The 24071-nt window shown below is 44.7% G+C and overlaps 1 protein-coding gene across 3 annotated transcripts in view; it reads right to left on the bottom strand.

Annotated features, from left to right (window-relative positions):
- The window catches only part of LOC138664219 (baculoviral IAP repeat-containing protein 1-like), a 126792-nt gene that overhangs the window by 69680 nt on the left and 33041 nt on the right, over positions 1-24071 (bottom strand). For all 3 annotated transcript variants that reach the window (XR_011318307.1, XM_069750722.1, XM_069750733.1), the window contains exons 3-4: positions 21713-21812; positions 17981-18062 (exon numbers count right to left, since the gene is read on the bottom strand). Coding sequence is in view for 2 of the 3 variants with exons in the window: in XM_069750722.1 (XP_069606823.1) it covers positions 17981-18062; positions 21713-21812 (182 nt within the window). In the remaining variant the exon portion in view is untranslated. The remainder of the gene's footprint in view (positions 1-17980; positions 18063-21712; positions 21813-24071) is intronic.

Raw genomic sequence — 24071 nt, forward strand, 5'->3', positions numbered from 1 at the left:
GTCTGACTAGTTTCCTGTGCAGCTCAGTCTGCAGCAGCTTTTCACCAACGGATCAGGGAGCAAGTATCAGCTACACAAAAAACCCACTTGAAATAAATCTTGGGTAGTTTAAACTCATATACGGTAGATTAACATTAAGCACAAAAATGGTTAAATAGATAACCAGAGAGTATTCACCCATTAAAAAATAATTTTTATTTAATATGACATTTTTTCTAAACAGATTAGAAACAAACAAGCAAACTACTGGACAGTAAATATTGGGAGACGCTAATTAGTGCAAATAGATAATAAAATGCTAATCACATCATGTAAATCAACCAGGGTAATAGTACATGGGGTAAAACATCCACCACCATTTAGCCAAATAGATTACAGCATGAGAGCATTACTTACATAACATTTAGCTTATACAAGCGTCCCCACATAACCCCAACCAGCGTCAGACTGGAGCACCTTGGGCCCACCAGAGAATATCATTCTTGGGGCCCACTATGTAGCTACATAGAAATACATTCAAGACCATCAATTGTGCGGTAAAACATGCTAATATCAGGGCATAATATAAGGTAGTACATGTCTTACTTATGTAGCAGTGGTTGGGGTAGCCCCCTCATAGAATATAATGTAGCCTCCCACAGAATATAATGCAGCCCCCATAGAATATAATGCAGATCCCTCATAGAATATAATGTAGCCTCCCTCATGGAATATAATGCAGCCCCCCTCATAGGGTATAATACAGCACCCCACAAAATATAATGCAACCCCCTCCTAAGGTATATTGCAGCCCCCCCATATAATATAATGTAGCTCCCTCATATGGCATAATGCAGCCCCTCCACAGAATATAATGTAGCCCCTCAGAGTATAATGCAACCCCCCATAGAATATACAGTAGCCCCCTCATAGGGCATAATGCAGCTCCCCTCATATAGTATGATGTAGCCACCTGAGAAAATAATGCAGCCCCTCCACAGAATATAATGCAGCCCCCTCAGAGTATAATGCCAACCCCTCATAAGGCAGCCCCCCCATAGAATATACTGTAGCCCCTCATAGGGCATAATGCAGCTCCCCTCATAAAGTATGATGTAGCCCCCTCAGAGAATGATGCAGCCCCCACAGAATTATAATGTAGCCCCCTCAAAGGGTATAATGCAGCCCCCCTGAAAGGGTATAATGCAGCCCCCTCCACCATCATCATTTTTCTCCCCCTCCACCATTGTACTCATTACCACCTCCATCATTGCCTCCTTCTCCACCACCATTTTCCTTTCCACCACTACCATCATTGTCCTTTACACCACAACAATCATTGCTTTCTTCCCCACCACTATCATCATCATCATTGTCTCCAGCACCATCAACATTGCCCCCACCACCATCATCGTCATCATTGCCTCCAGCACCATCATCATTGCCTCCAGCACCATCATCATTGCCTCCAGCACCATCATCATTGCCTCCAGCACCGTCATCATTGCCTCCAGCACCATCATCATTGCCTCCAGCACCATCATCATTGCCTCCAGCACCGTCATCATTGCCTCCAGCACCGTCATCATTGCCTCCAGCACCGTCATCATTGCCTCCAGCACCGTCATCATTGCCTCCAGCACCGTCATCATTGCCTCCAGCACCATCATCATTGCCTCCAGCACCTTTATCATTGCCTCCCCCCATACACAGACAGCTGCACACATGGAGGCAGAGACGCACACACGCAGGAACACACACAGACACACACAGCCTCACACACACAGCCTCACACACACACACAGCACCCACTCACCTCTCCGTACGTTCCCAGCAGCCGCAGCACATCCCAGCAACTTTCTGTCTGAAACAGCCGCGTTGAATGATGACGTCATCCAGCCGCGCTGATTCAGACAGGAAGTGCCGGGCAGAAAGGAGGACGATGTGGATCCCTGCAGCTCCGCTGTGGTCCCAAGCTGCAGGGATCACAATCAAGGATCGCCGCCCTTTAGGTGCCCACCTCTGGGGCCCCCCATTCAGCAGCAACAGCGGGCAGTGTTAGCCTCAGCCTGCGGCTAACCCTGCCTGCCATTAAGGTGAAATAGTATTCACGCCTCTCCATGCCCATGCGGGAGTGGGGAAGCGTGAATATTAATTTCTCTTTAGCAGCAGGGACAAGCTCCTGTCCATCTGCTGCTCTCTGACACCAAAAGGGACCCCCTTGACTCAGGGGCCCCATAGCAGCTGGGTGTGCCGCTATTAGTGACAGTCCACTGGCTGGGGGGCCCCTGGAGCAGTGGGGACCCTAGGCAGCTGCTGGCCTATATGCCAGCAGGTGTCAGTGCCTGGGTCCACCGGAGAATTCTCCGGTTCTCCAGTGGGCCAGTCCGACCCTGACCCCAACGCACGTTTAGTCTCAGTACTTCATGAGAAGGCGTGAAGTACTCCTGATGAAATACTGAGACAAAATGTGCATTGGGGCGGTGGAGAAGCTTGTATAAGCTAAATTTTATGTAAGTAATGCTCTCATGCTGTAATCGATTTGGCTAAACGATGGTGGATGTTTTACCCCATGTACTATTACCCTGGTTGATTTACATGATGTGATCAGCACTTTACTATGCTCTATTTGCACTAATTACCTTCCCCAAATATTTACAGTCCAGTAGTTTGCTTGTTCGTTTCTAATCTGTTTATAAATATGTCATATTAAATAAAAAAAATTTTTAATGGGTATATACTCTCTGGTTATCAATTTAACCGTTTTTTGTGCTTAAAGCAAGTATCAGCTGTCAGGTTCCCTTTACGATGACTATGTTCTGTATAGAATTTATGAATTTTTTGCAACTTTTATCTAGAACTGCAATCATAAATATGTCATTACTGATGCTAAAAGACTGATCTCGCTCCCTTTTTTGGAAAGGTTACTACAAACTGGTGTAGAATGTAAAACAATGCATTTGGCATAGGTACAGTATTTACGGCTATGAAATGTTGGAATTTGTTCAGAAATAATGGCACAAATGCAATAATAAATGTCCTCCAGGGTCTTTTGGTGTCTACTCAGCAGGATAAGGCGCATGGCATCAGTGCTGTGAGTGGCTAGAGGTGAAGGAGGAGGAAGAAAGGGAAAGCGGAGGGTGGCAGTGACCGTGTTCAGCCAGAGGGACCTGCAGTACTACCAGAACTTATGTGGCCATCAGAAGATGGACCACTGGCCAGGAGACATTGTAGGTCAAAAGAACAGTGAACAGAGCAGGCTCTGTCCTGGGATCTGACTACCTCACTGCACTATTCCCAGAATAATTCCTGAGCAGTATAAAGAAGTCTGTAGAGAGTTGTACTTTGTAACCTGGCACGCATTCATCCCCTGCAAGTGTACTCTTGTGTCTGTTATAAAGCAATTGCATTTATTAGTGAGCCGTCATTAACGAGACTCTACCCACATTTATAGGATTTGGACTGGAAGTGTATATGGCACTGTTTGTCCTGGGGCCATATTCTTTGTTGCTTTTCAGAAAAACGACATGAACGCTGATCACTTGCAGTCGAGGTAAATTGAAATCCATGAAAGGTAGTATCTTAATGGCCACCGTGACCTACAGGGGTAAAGCGTTTTCCCACAAAGTCCTAGATGTCCTGACTTCTGACTGCAGATTTTTGTGCCAAACCCGGACAACCCTTTTAATTTTAAAAAATCCCATTTAACTCAGGAAAAATAGTAAACTGAGAGGTCTTCAATCCCACTGGTAAAATCAAAGCCAAATGGGTAGCATGCCAATGTTTTAATGTGTAATCTATCAGATAGCAAAGATTGTGTTCCACTTTTCAATGTTGCCCTTAGGCCACGTGCACACGAGTATTTGTTTTTTTAGTATGTTCCTCCTTTATTCATTTACCTTTTATTCTCCTTTCTATTGGGATATTATTTAACACATTGTGTGCTTGGCTATTTCATCTTTGCCTTTTCCCCTTGTTTCTCTCATCCCAGCCCCCCACCCTCCTTCCCTGTCCTATCACTTTACATTATTTGATTCATGTGATTTTTTTTTGTGACTTATTTTGCAATTTAACCCCTTCACCCCAAAGCCTGTTTTCACCTAAGTGACAGGGCCAATTTTTACAATTCTGACCACTGTCACTTTATGAGGTCATAACTCTGAAACGCTTCAACGGATCCTGGTGATTCTGACACTCTTTTCTCGTGACATATTGTACTTCATGATAGTGGTAAAACTTCTTCGATATGACTTGCATTTATTTGTGAAAAAAAACAAAAATTTGTCGGAAATTATGAAAATTTAGCAATTTTCAAACTCTTAGTTTTTATGCCCTTAAATTAGAGAGTTATATCACATAATATAGTTAATAAACAACATTTCCCACATGTCCGCTTTACATCAGCACAATTTTGGAAACATAATTTTTTTTTGTTAGGACGTTATAAGGGTTAAAAGTTGACCAGCGATTTCTCATTTTTGCAACAAAATTTGCAAAACCATTTTTTTACGGCCCACCTCACACTTGAAGTGACTTTGAGGGGTCTATATGACAGAAAATGCCCAAAAGTGACACCATTCTAAAAACTGCACCCCTCAAGGTACTCAAAACCACATTCAAAAAGTTTATTAACCCTTCAGGTGCTTCACAGGAATTTTTTGAATGTTTAAAAAAATTGAACATTTAACTTTTTTTTCACAAAATTTTTAATTCAGGTCCAATTTGTTTCATTTTACCAAGGGTAACAGGAGAAATTGGACCACAAAAGTCGTTGTACAATTTGTCCTGAGTACGCGGATACCCCATATGTGGGGGTAAACCACTGTTTGGGCACATGGCAGAGCTCGGAAGGGAAGGAGCGCCATTTGACTTTTCAATGCAAGATTTGCTGGAATTGAGATCGGAGCCCATGTCACGATTGGAGAGCCCCTGATGTGCCTAAACAGTGGAAACCCCCACAAGTGACACCATTTTGGAAAGTAGACCCCCTAAGGAACTAATCTAGATGTGTGGTGAGCACTTTGAACCTCCAAGTGCTTCACAGAAGTTTATAATTTAGAGCCGTAAAAAAAAATTTATATTAATTTTCACAAAAAATGATATTTTTGCCCCAAATTTTTTATTTTCCCAAGGGTAACAGGATAAATTGGACCCCAAAAGTTGTTGTGCAATTTGTCCTGAGTACGTCGATACTTCATATATGGGGATAAACCACTGTTTGAGCGCATGGCAGAGCTCGGAAGGGAAGGAGTGCCATTTGACTTTTCAATGCAAAATTGGCTGGAATTGAGATCGGACGCCATGTCGCATTTGGAGAGCCCCTGACGTGCCTTAACAGTGGAAACCCCCCACAAGTGACCCCATTTTGGAAAGAAGACCCCCTAAGGAACTTATCTAGATGTGTGGTGAGCACTTTTGACCCCCAATTGTTTCACTAAAGTTTAGAATGTAGCATTGTGAAAATTAAAAAATCATTTTTTCTTTCCACAAAATGATGTTTTAGCCCGCAATTTTTTTTTCCCAAGGGTAACAGGAGAAATTGGACCACAAATGTTATTGTCCTGAGTACGCTGATACCCCACATGTGGGGGGGAACCACCGTTTGAGTGCATGGCAGAGCTCGGAAGGGAAGGAGCACCGTTTGAAATGCAGACTTAGATGGAATGGACTGCAGGTGTCATGTTGCATTTGCAGAGCCCCTGATGTACCTAAACAGTAGAAACCCCCCACAAGTGACCCCATATTGGAAACTAGACCCCCCAAGGAACTTATCTAGATGTGTTGTGAGAGCTTTGAACCAACAAGTGTTTCACTACAGTTTATAACGCAGAGCCGTGAAAATAAAAAATATTTTTTTTCCACGAAAATGATATTTTATCCCCTATGTTTTTATTTTCCTGAGGGTAACAGGACAAATTGTACCCCAAAAGTTGTTGTCCAACTTGTCCTGAGAACGCTGATACCCCATATGTTGGGGGGAACCACTGTTTGGGCACACAGGAGAACTCGGAAGGGAAGGAGCCCTGTTTTACTTTTTCAAAGCAGAATTGGCTGGAATTGAGATCGGACGCCATGTCGCGTTTGGAGAGCCCCTGATGTGCCTAAATAGTGGAAACCCCCAATTATAACTGAAACCCTAACCCCAACCCTAACCCTAGCCCTAACCCTAGCCCTAACCCTAGCCCTATCCCTAACCCTAGCCCTAACCCAAGCCCTAATGGGAAAATGGAAATAAATACATTTTTTTAAATTTTATTATTTTTCCCTAACTAAGGGGGTGATGAAGGGGGGTTTGATTTACTTTTATAGCGTTTTTTTGGCGGATTTTTATGATTGGCAGCTGTCACACACTAAAAGACGCTTTTTATTGCAAAAAATAGTTTTTGCATCACCACATTTTGAGAGCTATAATTTATCCATATTTTGGCCCACAGAGTCATATGAGGTCTTGTTTTTTGCGGGACGAGTTGACGTTTTTATTGGTAACATTTTCGGGCAGATGACATACTTTGATCGCTTTTTATTCCGATTTTTGGGAGGCGGAATGAACAAAAACCAGCAATTCCTGAATTTATTTTAGGGGGGGCGTTTATACCGTTCCACGTGTGGTAAAATGGATAAAGCAGTTTTATTCTTCAGGTCAGTACGATTACAGCGATACCTCATTTATGTAATTTTTTTTATGTTTTGGCGCTTTTACACAATAAAAACTATTTTATATAAAAAAATAATTGTTTTTGCATCGCATTATTCTGAGAGCTATAACTTTTTTATTTTTCTGCTGATGATGCTGTATGGCGGCTTTTTTTTTGCGGGACAAGATGACGTTTTCAGCGGTACCATGGTTATTTATACCCGTCGTTTTGATCGCGTGTTATTCCACTTTTTGTTCGCCTGTATGATAATAAAGCAATGTTTTTTGCCTTGTTTTTTATTTTATTTTTTTGCGGTGTTCACTGAAGGGGTTAACTAGTGGGATAGTTTTATAGAGCGGGTCGTTACGGACGCGGCGATACCAAATATGTGTACATTTATTGTTTGTTTTTTTTTAACATAAATAAATGGATTTATTGGGAAATGTTTTTTTTTTTTATTTGGGGATTTTTTTTTTTTTTACACATTCTATTTTTTTTTTTGAACTTTCTAACATTGTCCCAGGGTGGGACATTTCTGTATTAGATCAGATCGTTGATCTGACACTGTGCATAGCACACTGTCAGATCAACGACCTGACAGGCAGTTTAGGTGGCTTTCTGGCGCCTGCTCTCAGCAGGCGCCGGCTAGCCAGGTCACTTCATGACCCGGAAGGAGTCCGGCGGCCATCTTGGATCCGGGGACTCCTTCCGGGTCACCGGAGCAACGCGATCTCATTGCGTTGCTCCGGTAGGAGAGCGCAGGGAGCCCCCGTCCCTGCGCGATCCCCCTCTATGCCGCTGTCACTACTGACAGCGGCATCAGAGGGGTTAAATGCCCGCGATCGGCGATAGCGCCGATCGTGGGCATTGCTGCGGGGTGTCAGCTGTCATATACAGCTGACACCCGCACCCGATCACCGCGGCGCTTAGCGCGAGACCGCGGTGATCGGTGCTCCGTACTAGTACTGCTGCTGGCACAAATGCAGTGCCGGCAGCGCAGTACTAGTACGGCGCATGGCGCGAAGGGGTTAAACTCATGATTTATTTGTCACTGCATTCACATTATTATTATGCTTATACATTTCCCATTATAATTATAATCTATTTTATGTTCCACATGATGGGAGTGTTTGACATACATGTGTTCCCCTTCATAGCGGGCTCAGGATAAATGATTGATGATTATTGCACTATTTTACACATGATTATTTACTTCCTCATTCCACCTGTGCAGTTTTTTCTGTGGATTTCATATCCATATATCATTGGTTATTAAACATTTGTATTCATGCTTTATACAGCCAGACCCCCTGTTGATTTCATCTTGCTGAATGTTTTTCCTTATCCTTGTTATGTCATGTTTTTATGATTTGATTAATAAACTTTAAATTTATACATTCATAGTTGTGTATCATATTTATAGGTTGAATATTCCAGGTGTATTCACAACAAATGATTAACTCCCCCTTTTTTAATTTAACTTTGTAAGCCAAAACCAGGAGTGGGTGATAAATACAGAAGCGGTGATGTGTTTCATTTATACTTTTCCTCTGATTGTTCCTCTCCTGGTTATGGCTTACGAATACGGAGATAAAATATTGACCAAATATTGAATGTAAGAGGACCTATCAATAAAAATATATTTAATATTTAATTTTTTTACTTGGTGTTCTCCTGAACCTGGATGTAACAACTCTGCTGGCATCACGGCATGGCCTCACATCTCTCACACAATCTTACCCACTGCTCCAGGCCATGATGTGGTTTCTGTTTCATGCCAGCTCCATGTTCTGTGTCTCTGCTCTCTGCATGCCTCATGGCTATGTGTATAGGGGGCCGGCGCCTGAACTCTCTGGTTCTTATAGGAATCAGGTGCACCTGTCCAATCAGTTCCTGACCAATTACCAAGAGGTCTCCTGTATATAGTGCAGCTCCACCCTGTGCTCTGGGCCTGTGCAATGTGTTAGCTCAGTTAGTGTTTAGCTGCTGAGTTTGCCTGGCCTTGCTCTGAGTTACTCCCTCTGAGCTTTTCTCTGTGCTTTTGCCTTGCTCTTGTAGTCCGCCCTCCAGGAGGCAGAATATCCTGGTCCCTGTGTCTTTGTCCCTGTGTCTTGTTCCATTGCCTTGTCTGTACTTTGTCTTTTCTCGGTCTCCTTGTCTGTGGCTTCCTTCCCTGCTTTCTTTCCTTGTGTTCTCAGTCGGCTTACACTCCGCACTCTTGCGGCTCTGCACTCAGACCTTGCTTCGCACTCTCTGGCTTTGCTCTGTGGCTCCGCTCTTTGCGGTTCTATCTGGCTCCGCCTCCTAGGTTTCTGCACTTGGCTCCGTCTCTGCTCTTGGCTCCGCCTCCAGCATCTCCGCTCTTGGCTCCGCCTCCAGCATCTCTGCTCTTGGCTCCGCCTCCAGCATCTCCGCTCTTGGCTCCGCCTCCAGCGTCTCTGCTTTTGGCTCCGCCTCCAGCGTCTCCGCTCTTGGCTCCGCCTCCAGCGTCTCCGCTCTTGGCTCCGCCTCTAGCGTCTCCACTCTTGGCTCCGCCTCCAGCGTCTCTGCTCTTGGCTCCGCCTCCAGCATATCTGCTTTTGGCTCCACCTTCAGCGTCTCCGCTCTTGGCTCCGCCTCCAGCGTCTCCGCCCTTGGCTCCGCCTCTTGCGGCTCCGCCCTTGGCTCTGCCTTCTCCTTCTCTTCTCTTAGTTCCACCTTGTACTTGTTACTTAGTCCTCCTGTCTGAACAGGTTCCCACCTGTTTCACATACCTGCCTGCAGACCGGTCCCTACCGGTTCTTCCTATGTTCCAGCCGTACCCGCCTGCCTACCAGAGAGCCAGCCGTGTCCGCCTGCCCGCCAGTGTCTCTGTTGTACCCGTCTGCCTGCCTGTGTCCCAGCCGTGCCCGCCTGTCAGCCAGTGTACCAGCCGTGCCCGCTCCGTTCTTTAGTGGGATCAGCAGCCACAGCCAGACATTACCCTGGAGTGGCACCTGGTAGCTTCCTATTGTACAAGTCTGACCTCACCATCAGAGGCTCCAGCGAACACCTAGGAAGCTACTTAGTTACGCCCCTTCCAGGGAAGTTTGGTCTGTGGTCCAGTGGGGCCACACCCCCGTATGCCCGCACCAACCAGTCTGGGCGCGTGCGTGACACTGGACTTGTTAATATTTTCTTCATGTTCCTCTCTGTTCCTAGATATGGCCCCCTATTCTCTGTATGTAAATCTAGTCTTGTTGGTTAAGTAGATGTGGTTAGGTTATCATTTTTTTCTCCACAATAATCTTCTTGATGACCTCACCCAGTTGGCTAAAAAACTGGGCAGTATCTCACTAATCGAGAGGCACAGGAACAAGAAATAAATAATGCCAGATTCAATTGAACAAAGGCCTTATATCTTGAGAAATGTAAGAATGGGGAACCACTATACATCATCATTATAATCCAACTAGCTGAAGAGCCCGGCGTTGCCTGGGCATAGTAAATATCTGTGGTTAGTTATAGCACGTCACTTCTCTTATTTTCCCATCACGCCTCTCATTTTCCCAATCACATCTTTAATTTTCCCCCTCACATCTCTCATTTTCTCCCTCACACCTCTCATTTTCTCCCTCACTCCTCTCATTCCCCCCTAACACTTGTCATTTCGACCTCACATCTGTCATTTATTCGGATTCCCATGACAGCACTACGAGAGAGGGGATCCGCCCTCCAGGAACAGGAAACCTACAGATACAAAAGGGCGGCACCTCTCCCTATGCATCAGTTGGTTTCCTGTTCCTGAAGGGACAGGATCCTACAGATGAATCTCGTAATGGATCCCAGGCCGGCCGGACCGAATCAGGTAGCGGGGGGGTCTCCTACCTCGGCCGGTGCGGAAGCCCCTGGAAGACGTCACGATGGTCCTGGCTGGACTGCACGTCAGTGACGTAGACAGCAGGGAGCAGAGTCCGGAGGATTCCTGATCTCCTTCAGCGCCGGCGCCGGTAAGTATAGCGCTCCTTCGGTTCATGTGGTGGTGCAGCGCGGTGGTGAGGTAGCGGTGCCAGGAAGGGAACGCTATCCGGAGCGCTGCTGCGTGCTCTTCGGCGTCCTGCATCGCTCTCAGCGATAGCTGGAGTGTTTCCGGGTGCAGTGACGTCGAGGGGGCAGAGTCAGCAGGCGCTTCCGGGTTACTGGGGAACTGCGCATGCGCAATTCATCCAAGATGGCGGCGCCCATCGATCCTGAACGCCGGACTCCTCACACACTGCGCTGACCCCCCAGCTGTAGCCTCATCAGCTGGAACCAATGAGAGTGGCGCCAGGCCGCCTGCTGACCGGATCTGAGGGGGATTTAAGCAGGAGCTGGATTTAGAGCTCTGCCTTTGGTCACATCCACATCATGGAGAGTGATGGTGAGCGGCAGCTTCAGCTGTCGGAGGAGGTGCGACAAAAGCCCACGGAGAAGGAGCATGCCAGGAGTGACCAGTCCAGCCGTAAAAGCTCGTCCAAGCAGGGATCTAGAGCATCGACTGGCAAAGAACCCCCTTGTGTTCCGGTACCTTTGTTGGCGTACAGTGGTAAGAGATCTACGTGAATGCTCACTCAGTGACGCGGGCCCCTTATACTTTGTCATTCTAGGGGAAGAAAAGTGCTAAGTCGAAACATAAGGAGTGTGCCCTGTGTGAAGTCCCGTTACCAGATTCTTATACTAAAAAATTATGCGCCTCCTGTATACAACAGACGGTGAGGTCTACAGGAGTGGAGGGGTTGAGTGACATCAGGCTAGATAGATGGTATCACCCTTATTGTAATCCCCTAGGTAGCGGAAGAATCTGCTTCTACGGCTAATCTACGTAAGATGATCCGTACAGAGGTAAGGGAATCCCTGCGGTCTATGTCCCAGGTGGGAAGTTCAAAACAGAGAGCCTCGGTGATCTCTGATTCGTCAGAGGAAGATAAAGAGGAAGGTTCTTATGGCTCAAATCTCTCTTCTTCGTCATCAGAAGAGGAATCTGGCCGATTCGGTCTGCCTCTGGACCGGGTGGATAAATTAGTTAAGTCGGTCAGAGCTACGATGGGCCTAGAAGAACCTAAGACTCAGCTTTCCCGTCAGGAGCTAATGTTCAGTGGCTTGGAACACAAGAAGCGTAGATCCTTCCCGGTGAATGATAAAATTCAAGATCTGATTCTCCGAGAATGGAAGAAACCGGAGAAGAAAGGCTCATTACCACCAGCTTTAAAACGCAGGTATCCCTTTGAGGATACGACTGTGGATACCTGGGACAAGGCCCCTAAATTAGATGCCGCGGTGGCAAAGGCATCAAAGAGAGCCGCATTACCTTTCGAGGACATGGGATCCCTTAAAGACCCTCTTGACAGGAAGGCGGATACCTTCCTTAAAGGTACTTGGGAGATGGCAGCCGGATCCTTGAGACCGGCAGTGGCTGCGACTTGTACAGCCAGATCCCTAATGGTCTGGCTGGAACAGTTGGAATCCCAGCTTAAAGAAGGCGCTTCCAGAAGTTCTATTCTAAGTGCGCTTCCGGTGATTCAAGATGCTGCGGCTTTCCTGTCGGACGCGTCGGTCGATTCGGTCAGAATGGCGGCCAGAGCAGCAGGACTCTCCAACGCGGCTCGTAGAGCCCTGTGGTTGAAGTGTTGGTCGGGTGACATTCAATCAAGGTCCAAATTATGCGCTATTCCATGCAAAGGGGAATATCTCTTTGGGCCAACCTTGGATGAGCTGCTTGAAAAGGCTGGAGATGACAAGAAAAAATTCCCTAGTTTGTCATCAGCCTCTTATCGGCGTCCATTCAACAGGAGGAGATTTGGTCGCGGAAGGAAGCGCGCATCCTCGCCCTCTAGAGAGAATTTTAGATGGGAGGATAGACGCAGGAGAGGTACGGGTTACATGTTCCGCCGTTCCTCAAAAGAACGTAAGAAACCGGACCAATGACTAGCAATCCCTGTGGGAGGGAGATTGTCAGCCTTCTCTTCCGCATGGACTAACATCTCAAATTGTGACTGGGTCCGAGGTATTATTTCAGAAGGCCTGAAATTGGAATTTATTCACTGGCCTCGGGATAAGTTTATCCTAACCCCCTTACGTTCCTCCACTATTGAACAGACGGCTTTAGAGGCAGAAGTTGTGAGTTTATGCCTTAAAAACGTGCTGATTGAGGTCCCAGAGTCAGAAAGAGGGAGTGGATTCTACTCTCCTCTATTTCTGATTCAAAAACCGGACAGGTCATTTAGGACTATTATTAACCTTAAATCCCTTAATGAATACCTGGTTAAGTCCACATTTAAAATGGAGTCAATCAGCTCTGCAATAAAAATGTTGTTCAAACACTGCTTCATGGTAGTTGTGGACTTAAAAGATGCGTATTATCATGTTCCTATCCATGAGAACTTTCAGAGGTTTCTACGTGTGGCAGTGTCTATGGGAGGTATTGTTCGACATTTTCAATTTAGAGCCCTTCCCTTCGGCCTCTCAACGTCTCCCCGAGTATTCACTAAAGTTGTTGCGGAGGTCATGGCACACTTACGTGAATTTGATATCCTCATAATCCCTTATCTGGATGATTTCCTGATAGTTGGAAACTCAGCAGACCATTGCCTTGCTCAAGTAAAAACAGCTATGTCTAAACTAGAGCATCTGGGCTGGATTATAAACTATGAAAAATCCTGATTACAACCCCTAGAAACCCAGAGATTTCTAGGGCTGCTGTTAGATTCCGAGTCCCAACAATGCTGTCTTCCACCTGATAAACTGCTCCATATCCAACAACAGGTATTAAAAGCAATTAATAAACCAACCATGACTCTTAGACAGGCTATGTCTTTGTTAGGTTCCCTAACTTCCTGTATTCCGGCCGTCCGTTGGGCACAGTTCCACTCCAGACCTTTACAGTTTGACGTACTGAATTATGATAGTCTTACAAGGTTCCTTGCAGGGTCAGTTGACGTTGAGTCCAGAGGTTCTGACATCTCTTAGATGGTGGCTGAAGGAAGACAATCTGTCAGCAGGAGTTCCCTGGGTGACTCAAGTGACTCGGGTAATTACGACGGACGCCAGCCCCACGGGGTGGGGGGCACACATGGGTGACGTAGTAGTCCAGGGTTTATGGGATCCCCAAACATCAGCCTCTTCCAATCAGAGGGAGTTAATGGCAATTGAATTCTCAATTAAAGAACTCCTCGTATATCTACAGGGTCACCATGTCAAAATCCTCTCCGACAACCAGGTGGCAGTGGCCTATGTGAATCACCAGGGTGGAACACGCTCCAAGTCCCTGATGGAAGTAGCGGATCGCCTGCTCCAGACAGCAGAAAACCATTTTCTATCTTTATCCGCAGTTCACATAAGAGGGAGAGAGAATATAAGAGCAGACTTTCTAAGTCGAAGCACCTTAAAACAAGGAGAATGGTCTCTGAACACAAAGATCTTCAACCGGATTGTCCGCATGTGGGGTCATCCAGAAGTGGACTTATTTGCCACCAAGCACAACAGAAAGACGATAAATTTCTGTTCCTTAAATCTCAGGGAATATCCACTGGCAGTGGATGCCTTCCTGGTCAGATGGGATTTCCGATTGGCATATGCGTTCCCCCCGCTCAATCTATTGCCGCTGGTGGTCAGAAAGATAAGGGAGGATCAAGCGAGAGTCATACTGATCGCTCCGTTCTGGCCCAGAAGAGCTTGGTTTTCCTGGCTCAGCACCATGTCCGTGAAAGACCCCTGGGTGCTGCCGGACATTCCGGACTTACTTCATCAAGGTCCGATCAACCATCCACAAGTGAAGGGTCTCCATTTGACGGCATGGTTTTTGAGAGGTCATTGTTAAAAAGCAGAGGTTTTTCTCCAAACCTAATTGATACCCTTATGAAGAGTAGGAAACACATAACAACTAAGATCTACTCTAGAACTTGGAGGAAGTTTCTGGCCTCTTCAAATTTTAATATAGAAGAGGGTATACCAATCAACCAGATTCTAGAATTCCTGCAGAGGGGGCTAGAGCTAAATCTATCCACAAGTACACTAAAAGTACAAGTATCAGCCCTGGGGGCTCTATTTTCTTGTAACATTGCGTGTAATTATTGGGTATCAAGGTTTATCAAAGCATCTAGTAGATCCAGACCTATATACAGGAATAGGTCAATGCCTTGGGATCTCAATCTAGTCCTTTCAGCCTTGACTAAGGAACCATTTGAGCCCTTACATTCAGCCTCACTTAAATTACTATCCCTCAAAACAGCGTTTTTGGTGGCAATTACATCTGCTCGTAGGGTAGGAGACATACAGGTTCTTTCTAGGCTGTCCCCTTATACAGGATTTCTACAGGACAGAGTAGTCCTCAGACCAGATCCAGCTTATTTACCAAAAGTGGCCTCAGATTTTCACAGATCTCAGGAGATAGTGTTACCGTCATTTCTCCCTAATCCTTCTAATTCCAAAGAGGAGTTACTCCATACATTAGATGTTAGGAGATGTCTATTAGAATATATATCAGTCACTGATGCTTGGAAGAGAGAGGATGCGTTGTTTCTATCCTTCCAAGGTCCCAGGAAAGGTCTTAGAGTTTCAAAGTACACGCTAGCGAAGTGGATTAGGGAGGCTATCTCTCTGGCTTATACTGCAGGTGGAGGTCCAGCTCCGCAGAATCTGAGGGCACATTCCACCCGCGCCATGGCTACATCCTGGGCTGAAAGATCTGGAGTGTCGATCGACCAGATATGTAAGGCAGCTACGTGGTCATCCCCTTCCACCTTTTTCAAGCACTATAGGTTGGACTTGGGGTTCTCTTCTGATCTCACCTTCGGGTTAAGGGTGCTGCAGGCTATAGTCCCTCCCTAAGGTAGTTTACATCTCTGTAATTCTCTCGTAGTGCTGTCATGGGAATCCGAATAAAGCATTAAGCTACTTACTGGTAGCGGCATTTTTCGGAGGCCCATGACAGCACCCTTAGTTCCCTCCCTATTCACGTGGGGGTTGCACTTCCTATAGTATATATAATGAGATAGATAGATCTCACGTGTGGTATATAGTTCAATATGATGGATTATTTTTGTACATAAACTGTATATAATGTATATTTGTGTGCTACTAACCGCGGTAGTCCTCTCAGGCTCTGAAATACAACTGATGCATAGGGAGAGGTGCCGCCCTTTTGTATCTGTAGGTTTCCTGTTCCTGGAGGGCGGATCCCCTCTCTCGTAGTGCTGTCATGGGCCTCCGAAAAATGCCGCTACCAGTAAGTAGCTTAATGCTTTTCCGATCACTCCACTATTTTCCCTCACTCCTCTCATTTTGCACTCACACCTTTTCATTTTCACCTCACACCTCTCATTTTCACCTCAGTATATACATGTTTGTCATCTCCCTTATATAAAGTATACACCTGTATGTCATCTCCCCTGTATATAGTATATACCTGTATGTCATCTCCTATATATAGTATATACCTGTATGTCATCTCCTCCTATATATAGTATATACCTGTATGTCATCTCCTCCTATATATAGTATATACATGTATGTAATCTCCTTATATATATAGTATATACCTGTATGTCATCTCCTCCTGTATATAGTATATACCTGTGTGTCATCTCCCCTGTATATAGTATATACCTGTGTGATCTCCTGTATTAGACCTCGTTAACACGTTATTTGCTCAGTATTTTTACCTCAGTATTTGTAAGATAAATTGGCAGCCTGATAAATCCCTAGCCAACAGGAAGCCCTCCCCCTGGCAGTATATATTAGCTCACACATACACATAATAGACAGGTCATGTGACTGACAGCTGCCGTATTTCCTATATGGTACATTTGTTGCTCTTGTAGTTTGTCTGCTTATTAATCAGAATTTTATTTTTGAAGGCTAATACCAGACTTGTGTGTGTTTTAGGGCGAGTTTCGTTTGTCAAGTTGTGTGTGTTGAGTTGTGTGTGGCGACATGCATGTAGCGACTTTTGTGAGATGAGTTTTGTGTGGCAACATGCGTGTAGCAACTTTTTGTGTGTCGAGTTGCATGTGACAGGTTAGTGTAGCAAGTTGTGTGCAGCAAGTTTTGCGCATGGCGAGTTTTGCGCGTGGTGAGTTTTATGTCTGGTGCCTTTTGAGTATGTGCAAGTTTTGTGTGAGGCAACTTTTGCATGTGTTGCAAATTTTGTGCATATGGCAATTTTTCCGCATGTGCAAGTTTTGCGCGTGGCGAGTTTTCCATGAGGTGAGTTTTGCACTTGTGGCGAGTTTTGCGTGAGCCTATTTTTTGCATGTGGCGAGTTTTGCGCGTGGTGAGTTTTGAGCGGCGACTTTTGTGTTTCGACTTTTATGTGGCGAGGTTGGCGTATGTGTGGTGAAATGTGTGCTGAGGGTGGTATATGTGTTTAAGCACGTGGTATTGTGTGGCGCATTTTGTATGTGTGTTCATATCCCCGTGTGGTGAGTATCCCATGTCGGGGTCCTACCTTAGCAACTGTACGGTATATACTCTTTGGCGCCATCGCTCTCATTCTTTAAGTCCCCCTTGTTCACATCTGGCAGCTGTCAATTTGCCTCCAACACTTTTCCTTTCACTTTTCCCCATTATGTAGATAGGGGAAAAATAGTTTGGTGAATTGGAAAGCGCGGAGTTAAAATTTCACCTCACAACATAGCCTATGACGCGCTCAGGATCCAGACGTGTGACTGTGCAAAATTTTGTTTCTGTAGCTGTGACGCCTCCAACACTTTTCTTTTCACTTTTTTCCCCATTATGTAGATAGGGGCAAAATTGTTTGGTGAATTGGAAAGCGCGGGGTTAAAATTTCACCTCACAACGTAGCCTATGACGCTCTCAGGGTCCAGACGTGTGACTGTGCAAAATTTTGTTGCTGTAGCTGCGACGCTTCCAACACTTTTCCTTTCACTTTTTTCCCCATTATGTAGATAGGGGCAAAATTGTTTGGTGAATTGGAACGCGCGGGGTTAAAATTTCGCCTCACAACATAGCCTATGACGCTCTCGGGGTCCAGACGTGTGACTGTGCAAAATTTTGTGGCTGTAGCTGCGACGGTGCAGATGCCAATCCCGGACATACACACACACATACACACACACACACACATTCAGCTTTATATAGTAGATATCATACAAAGCACATGAAGGAATTGCTTGTATATGTAATAAGAATGGAACATTGGCCATTGTATGATTCTCCTAAAATAGTCGACTGTGAATGAAGTCAGAACACCAACCAAGCATTACTATGAATGCGATATTAAGACTGTGATTGGGCAGTGTATGGCTTATGGTAACGGCAAACACCGTCCTCCCGTATTTAATTCACATGTAGTGTAGGCTCAGTAGATTGATTGTTATAATGATTTATGTTAAAATGCATTTCATGTTTACCGTCATTTCCATGAAACCACAGTAACTTCTGATGTATTGCTGAAGCTCATCACTAGTTTTGTTCCTCTGGAGAAACGTACACCTTTAGAAAAATATATTTGTTATAATTTTTCAATATTTATTCAACAATCGAGAAACGTGCAAGACTAAATATATTCATTTTGTTAAAACGAATCTGTCACCAGGTTTATTCTATTTAATCATCAAAAAATATCTCAACCCAATATCTCTGATTAGATAGAGTAAAAAACACTTTCAGTACTAAAATATAGTATTTTATTAGAATGTATTAAAATGACATAATAAAATAAGGCACCGCAAATAAGAGGGACACAGGACAAGATTTCTAACATCCATATGCACATTAATACATTAGAAATAGTAACACCAGAAAAAAGGCTGATATCTCATAACACTTCAATTGCTATAACATATATGCGTTTACAAGGAGAAACGTCAGCCCATTTTATGTATATACTAGATAGTGGCCCGATTCTAACGCATTGGGTATTCTAGAATATGTATGTAGTTTATTTATGAAGATTTTAGAATAATACATTGAATACACAGGATTTGGCCGGCCGCGACCAATTAGCGAAGCGTGGTTCAAATCCCGCGCCAATTCGCGGACGGACTGCGTCTGTCACTGATTGTTCGCGGCCAGCCAAATAGTATATAGCACAGCCACATAGTATATAACAGCCCACGTAGTAAATAGCACAGCCACGTAGTATATTGTACAGCCACGTAGTATATAGCACAGCCCACGGAGTGTATAACAGCCCACATAGCATATAACACAGCCACGTAGTTTATAACAGCCCACATAGCATATAGCACAGCTCACGTAGTAGGACCCGTAGAAGCGCGGCAGCGTGAAACAGCCATCATCCTTTCTGTCCACATTCTCCCTGTTGTCACCTGCACATGTTCTAAATAAAGGATTGGTGTTTTTCAGGACCGGTGAGTGCTCTTCTGTTTTTTCTTCATTTTGGACTTCTACATTACTGAAACAGTGCACTCGAGTGTCCTTTTACCAGGCATATACAGTACAGCAGCGGCCAGTAGCTGTGGAGAATTTGGGTTTTCAAACAGTAGTGGTGCCGTGTTATCTTTCCTTCATTTTTCACTTAGTATATAACAGCCCACGCACACAGTATATAACACAGGCCACATAGTGTATAACACAGGCCACGTAGTGTATAACACAAGCCACATAGTGTATAACACAGGCCACGTAGTGTATAGCACAGCCCATGAAGTATATAGCACAGCCACGTAGTATATTGCACAGCCCACGCAGTATATTGCACAGCCCACGCAGTATATTACACAGTCCACGTAGTACATTGCACAGACCACGTAGTACATTGCCCAGCCCACGTAGTATATTGCACAGCCCACGTAGTATATAGCACAGCCCACGCAGTACATTGCACAGCCCACGTAGTATATAGCACAGCCCACGTAGTATATTGCACAGCCCACGTAGTATATTGCACAGCCCACGTAGTATATTGCACAGCCCACGCAGTATATAGCACAACCCACGTAGTATATTGCACAGCCCACGCAGTATATTGCACAGCCCACGAAGTATATTGCACAGCCCACGTAGTTTATAGCACAGCCCACGTAGTGTATAGCACAGCCCAGGCAGTATATAGCACAGCCCACGTAGTATATTGCACAGCCCACGAAGTATATTGCACAGCCCACGAAGTATATTGCACAGCCCACGTAGTTTATAGCACAGCCCACATAGTGTATAGCACAGCCCAGGCAGTATATAGCACAGCCCACGTAGTATATTGCACAGTTCATGCAGTATATTGCACAGCCCACGCAGTATATTGCACAGCCCATGCAGTATATTGCACAGCCCACGTAGTGTATAGCACAGCCCACGTAGTATATTGCACAGCCCACGTAGTATATTGCACAGCCCACGTAGTATATAGCACAGCCCACGTAGTATATAGCACAGCCCACGTAGTATATAGCACAGCCCACGTAGTATATTGCACAGCCCACGTAGTATATTGCACAGCCCACATAGTGTATAGCACAGCCCATGTAGTGCATAGCACAGCCCAGGCAGTATATAGCACAGCCCACGCAGTATATAGCACAGCCCACGCAGTATATAGCACAGCCCACATAGTATATTGCACAGCCCACGTAGTATATAGCACAGCCCACGTAGTATATAGCACAGCCCACGTAGTATATTGCACAGCCCACGTAGTATATTGCACAGCCCACATAGTGTATAGCACAGCCCATGTAGTGTATAGCACAGCCCATGTAGTGCATAGCACAGCCCAGGCAGTATATAGCACAGCCCACGCAGTATATAGCACAGCCCACATAGTATATTGCACAGCCCACGTAGTGTATAGCACAGCCCACGTAGTGTATAGCACAGCTCACGTAGTATATTGCACAGCCCACGTAGTATATAGTAATGTGGGCATCATATCCCTGTTAAAAAAAAAGAATTAAAATAAAAAATAGTTATATACTCACCTTCCGTCAGCCCCCGGATCCAAGCGAAGCGTTTACCGATGCTCCTCGCGCACTCCGGTATCAAGAGTGCAGTGCGGTCTCGTGAAATGATGATGTGACAGTCTCGCGAGATGATGACATTGCAGTCTCGCGAGACCGCTACGTTATCATCTCGCGAGACCGCACTGCATGGACCGGTCACCGGAGCGTCGCGAGGAGCGGGAAAGGCCTGGGCTGGATCAGGAAGGTGAGTATATAATGATTTTTTATTTTGTTTTATTATTTTTAACATTATATCTTTTTACTATTGATGCCGCATAGGCAGCATCAATAGTAAAAAGTTGGTCACAGAGGGTTAATAGCAGCGTTAACGAAGTGTGTTACACCGCGGCATAATGTGGTCCGATAACGCTGCCATTAACCCTGTGTGAGCGCTGACTGGAGGGGAGTATGGAGCGGGCACTGACTGCGGGGAGGAAGGAGCGGCCATTTTTCCGCCAGATTGTGCCCGTCGCTGATTGGTCGTGGCTGTTTTGCCGCGACCAATCAGCGACTTGGGATTTCCGTTATAGACAGACAGACAGACAGAAAGACGGAAGACGGAAGTGACCCTTAGTCAATTATATAGTAGATTTACCAGAATGTGAATCACATGGGAGCTTGTACCATCCTGTCCTGTGTCCCTCACCCCAACGTGCGTTTCATGCCACTTCCTCAGGGGGAATCTGAGAGCAGCTTAATATAGGGCAAGTGACCCTGATGTTATTGATGTAATTGTATCACTTAGTTTACTGGCTGCAGCAGTTGTGACACAAGAGTTTTTAGATGTAGTATGTAGCACAGCTGAGAAAGCTGACCCCATCACCACAAGGCTCCTGTAGCTGCTGTAGTTCAGCATTGATTATCTCCTAGTGAGAAAACCTTGTAAGTAAACATCTGCAAAAAGCCCAAAAAGTAACACATAACTGAATTCAGTATCTTAGCTTCTATCTCATGCTGTCTTGAGTTTACATAGCAAAAACCTTCTGACAGATTCCCTTTAACATATTTCATACATAGAAACATATATAATCATTCTATAATATAAGGTCTATACCAGGTATGGAAAAAAGAGTCATATAATACTTGAGAAAAAAAATCCCCAGTTTGCCTATTACAGCATAAGGTACATATAGTAAAATATAGGGCAACAGAATCAGTATAATATGTGATATGAAAGCATACTCAGGAAACCATTTTGCATGTTCTTTCCAAGGATCATCATTTTCTTCCCAATTTCCTAAACATCCACCACAGGAGAAGCACTGCACATTGTCTCTTGTTCCTGTGTTAAATAATAAAGGCATAGGTAAGTACATTCCCCAAGTAAGTCTGCATTACATGTACACTAACCGCAGATAGATAGATCGATACATAGATATGGGAAAGATAGATAACACAGGTCAACAAAAAAAAAAAATTTTTCTGGTGTCCAAAATATTTTAATGAATTTGGGGTATTTTTGGGGTGCTGATTCTGAATATGCTATCAGTTTTGCCAGATTGGCTCAAGTTTTTGAGATTTTTGGTATCTTATTTATAGCACTTGTTGGTAAATGCGACGCATCATCTCATTAATTTCTTTGGATTAGTACTTGAACTGGGCAGTTCTCAATATAGTTTTGTGTTAATTAGTGTTCTAAAAGTTTGTTCATAGCTTGATTTTTGCACTAACTTTATGTTGTTGTCTGTTTTCCAGTGAAAAGCATGAACTCATCAAGAAGAAGTTGTCTTAACGATCCAGACTCATTCTGTTACATTTGTGGTGAATACACACTGCCAATACACACTTCATCATCATCAGGTGGGGGAAGGTCAGGTAACATGGTAAACACAGGTACAGGCACATCTTCACAATGAGGGACAGGCCTTCTTGCAGATTCCATGTTAGGTTACTCCCATTTTCGTTTCTTATGCTTATTGAATCCCTGCACTTGCACTGCACAGAAATAACAGTCATCATGATGATTTTTTTGCTCTCTCCACACCATTGGAACACCAAATTTGAAGCTTTTTCTTTGTCCTTTGCTCCATTTGCGTAATAATTCGATACATGCTTTGCACACTATGTGTGGTGCCCAAAACTTGTCTTGGTCCCCAAGCATAACCCCAAAATAGGCAAAATACACTTTTTTTTACAAAGTCTGTTATGTTTCTTCTATGTTTTGGCAGTGTGTATTCACCACAAATGTAACAGAATGAGTCTGGATCGTTAAGACAACTTCTTCTTGATGAGTTCATGCTTTTCACTGGAAAACAGACAACAACATAAAGTTAGTGCAAAAATCAAGCTATGAACAAACTTTTAGAACACTAATTAACACAAAACTATATTGAGAACTGCTCAGTTCAAGTACTAATCCAAAGAAATTAATGAGATGATGCGTCGCATTTACCAACAAGTGCTATAAATAAGATACCAAAAATCTCAAAAACTTGAGCCAATCTGGCAAAACTGATGACATATTCAGAATCAGCAGCCCAAAGTTACCCTAAATTCGATGAAATATCTTTGGCACCAAAAATGCTGTTGACCAATAGATAGATAGAAAAATAGGTAGATAAATAGATAGATAATAGATTGATATGGGATAGATAGCTAGATAATAGATAGACGACAGATAGATAGATGATACATAGATAGATAGATAGATAGATAGATAGATTGATAGATAGAGACAATGCACCTTACTGTGGAGATAGACTAACATTCATTAGTTCAGTGTTGTCACACTCCCCGGTGACCCACTCTACCACAGGGCCAGGCTTGCTTAGGAGTGGTGTAGCTAAGCGGCTACCTGGTGTTCACTAGAGCTCTTTATGATAGAGTCAGGCTTGAGTTGCAGGTAGCCACCAGGGAGTCCCTGGTGTCGCAGCTGTTGATCCCAGGGGTCGGGTTCGCTGGGTGGGGACACGGTAGTTGAGTCACGAACAGGAAATACTTGGAGACTGATGGAAAGTACGGACAAAATGGACTTTGTGAATAGGTTCTCATTCAGACACACAGGTCTGGGGAAACAGTTCAGGTACCGCCGACGCGGTTGCAGGGTTCAGGTACCGTTGAAGTGGCTTTAGGGTCACATATAAATTATATAAAGAGATGGACCAGCTGCCATGTTTCCCCTGAAGATATCAATGCTGCTGTGGTATAGAATGTGAATAATGTTTTGTTCCTGAAAGGTTTCCTTTGTTATAACAATTATTAGTTGCCTTGGAGGCTGCAGTACTAACTCATGATCACAAGATGTCACTGTCTAGAATGTAGGTGAAAGGTGAAGTTTGCCAGCAACACAGCAGGCACAGAGACAGTGCGAGAGTTATGGCCAGCCGATTGTGAGGAGGAGGTTTGGGAATCTCTGGTTAGTGAGGAAGAGTAAGTTGTAGGGTTGAGCGAAACGGGTCGAACATTTTCAAAAGTCGCCGACTTTTGACAAAGTCGGGTTTCATGAAACCCGATCCGACCCCTGTGCGGTGTCGGCCATGCGGTATGCGACTTTCGCGCCAAAGTCGCATTTCAATGACGCGAAAAGCGCCATTTCTCAGCC

The sequence above is a fragment of the Ranitomeya imitator genome, chromosome 1 (assembly GCF_032444005.1).
Source record: "Ranitomeya imitator isolate aRanImi1 chromosome 1, aRanImi1.pri, whole genome shotgun sequence".
NCBI lineage: Eukaryota > Metazoa > Chordata > Amphibia > Anura > Dendrobatidae > Ranitomeya > Ranitomeya imitator.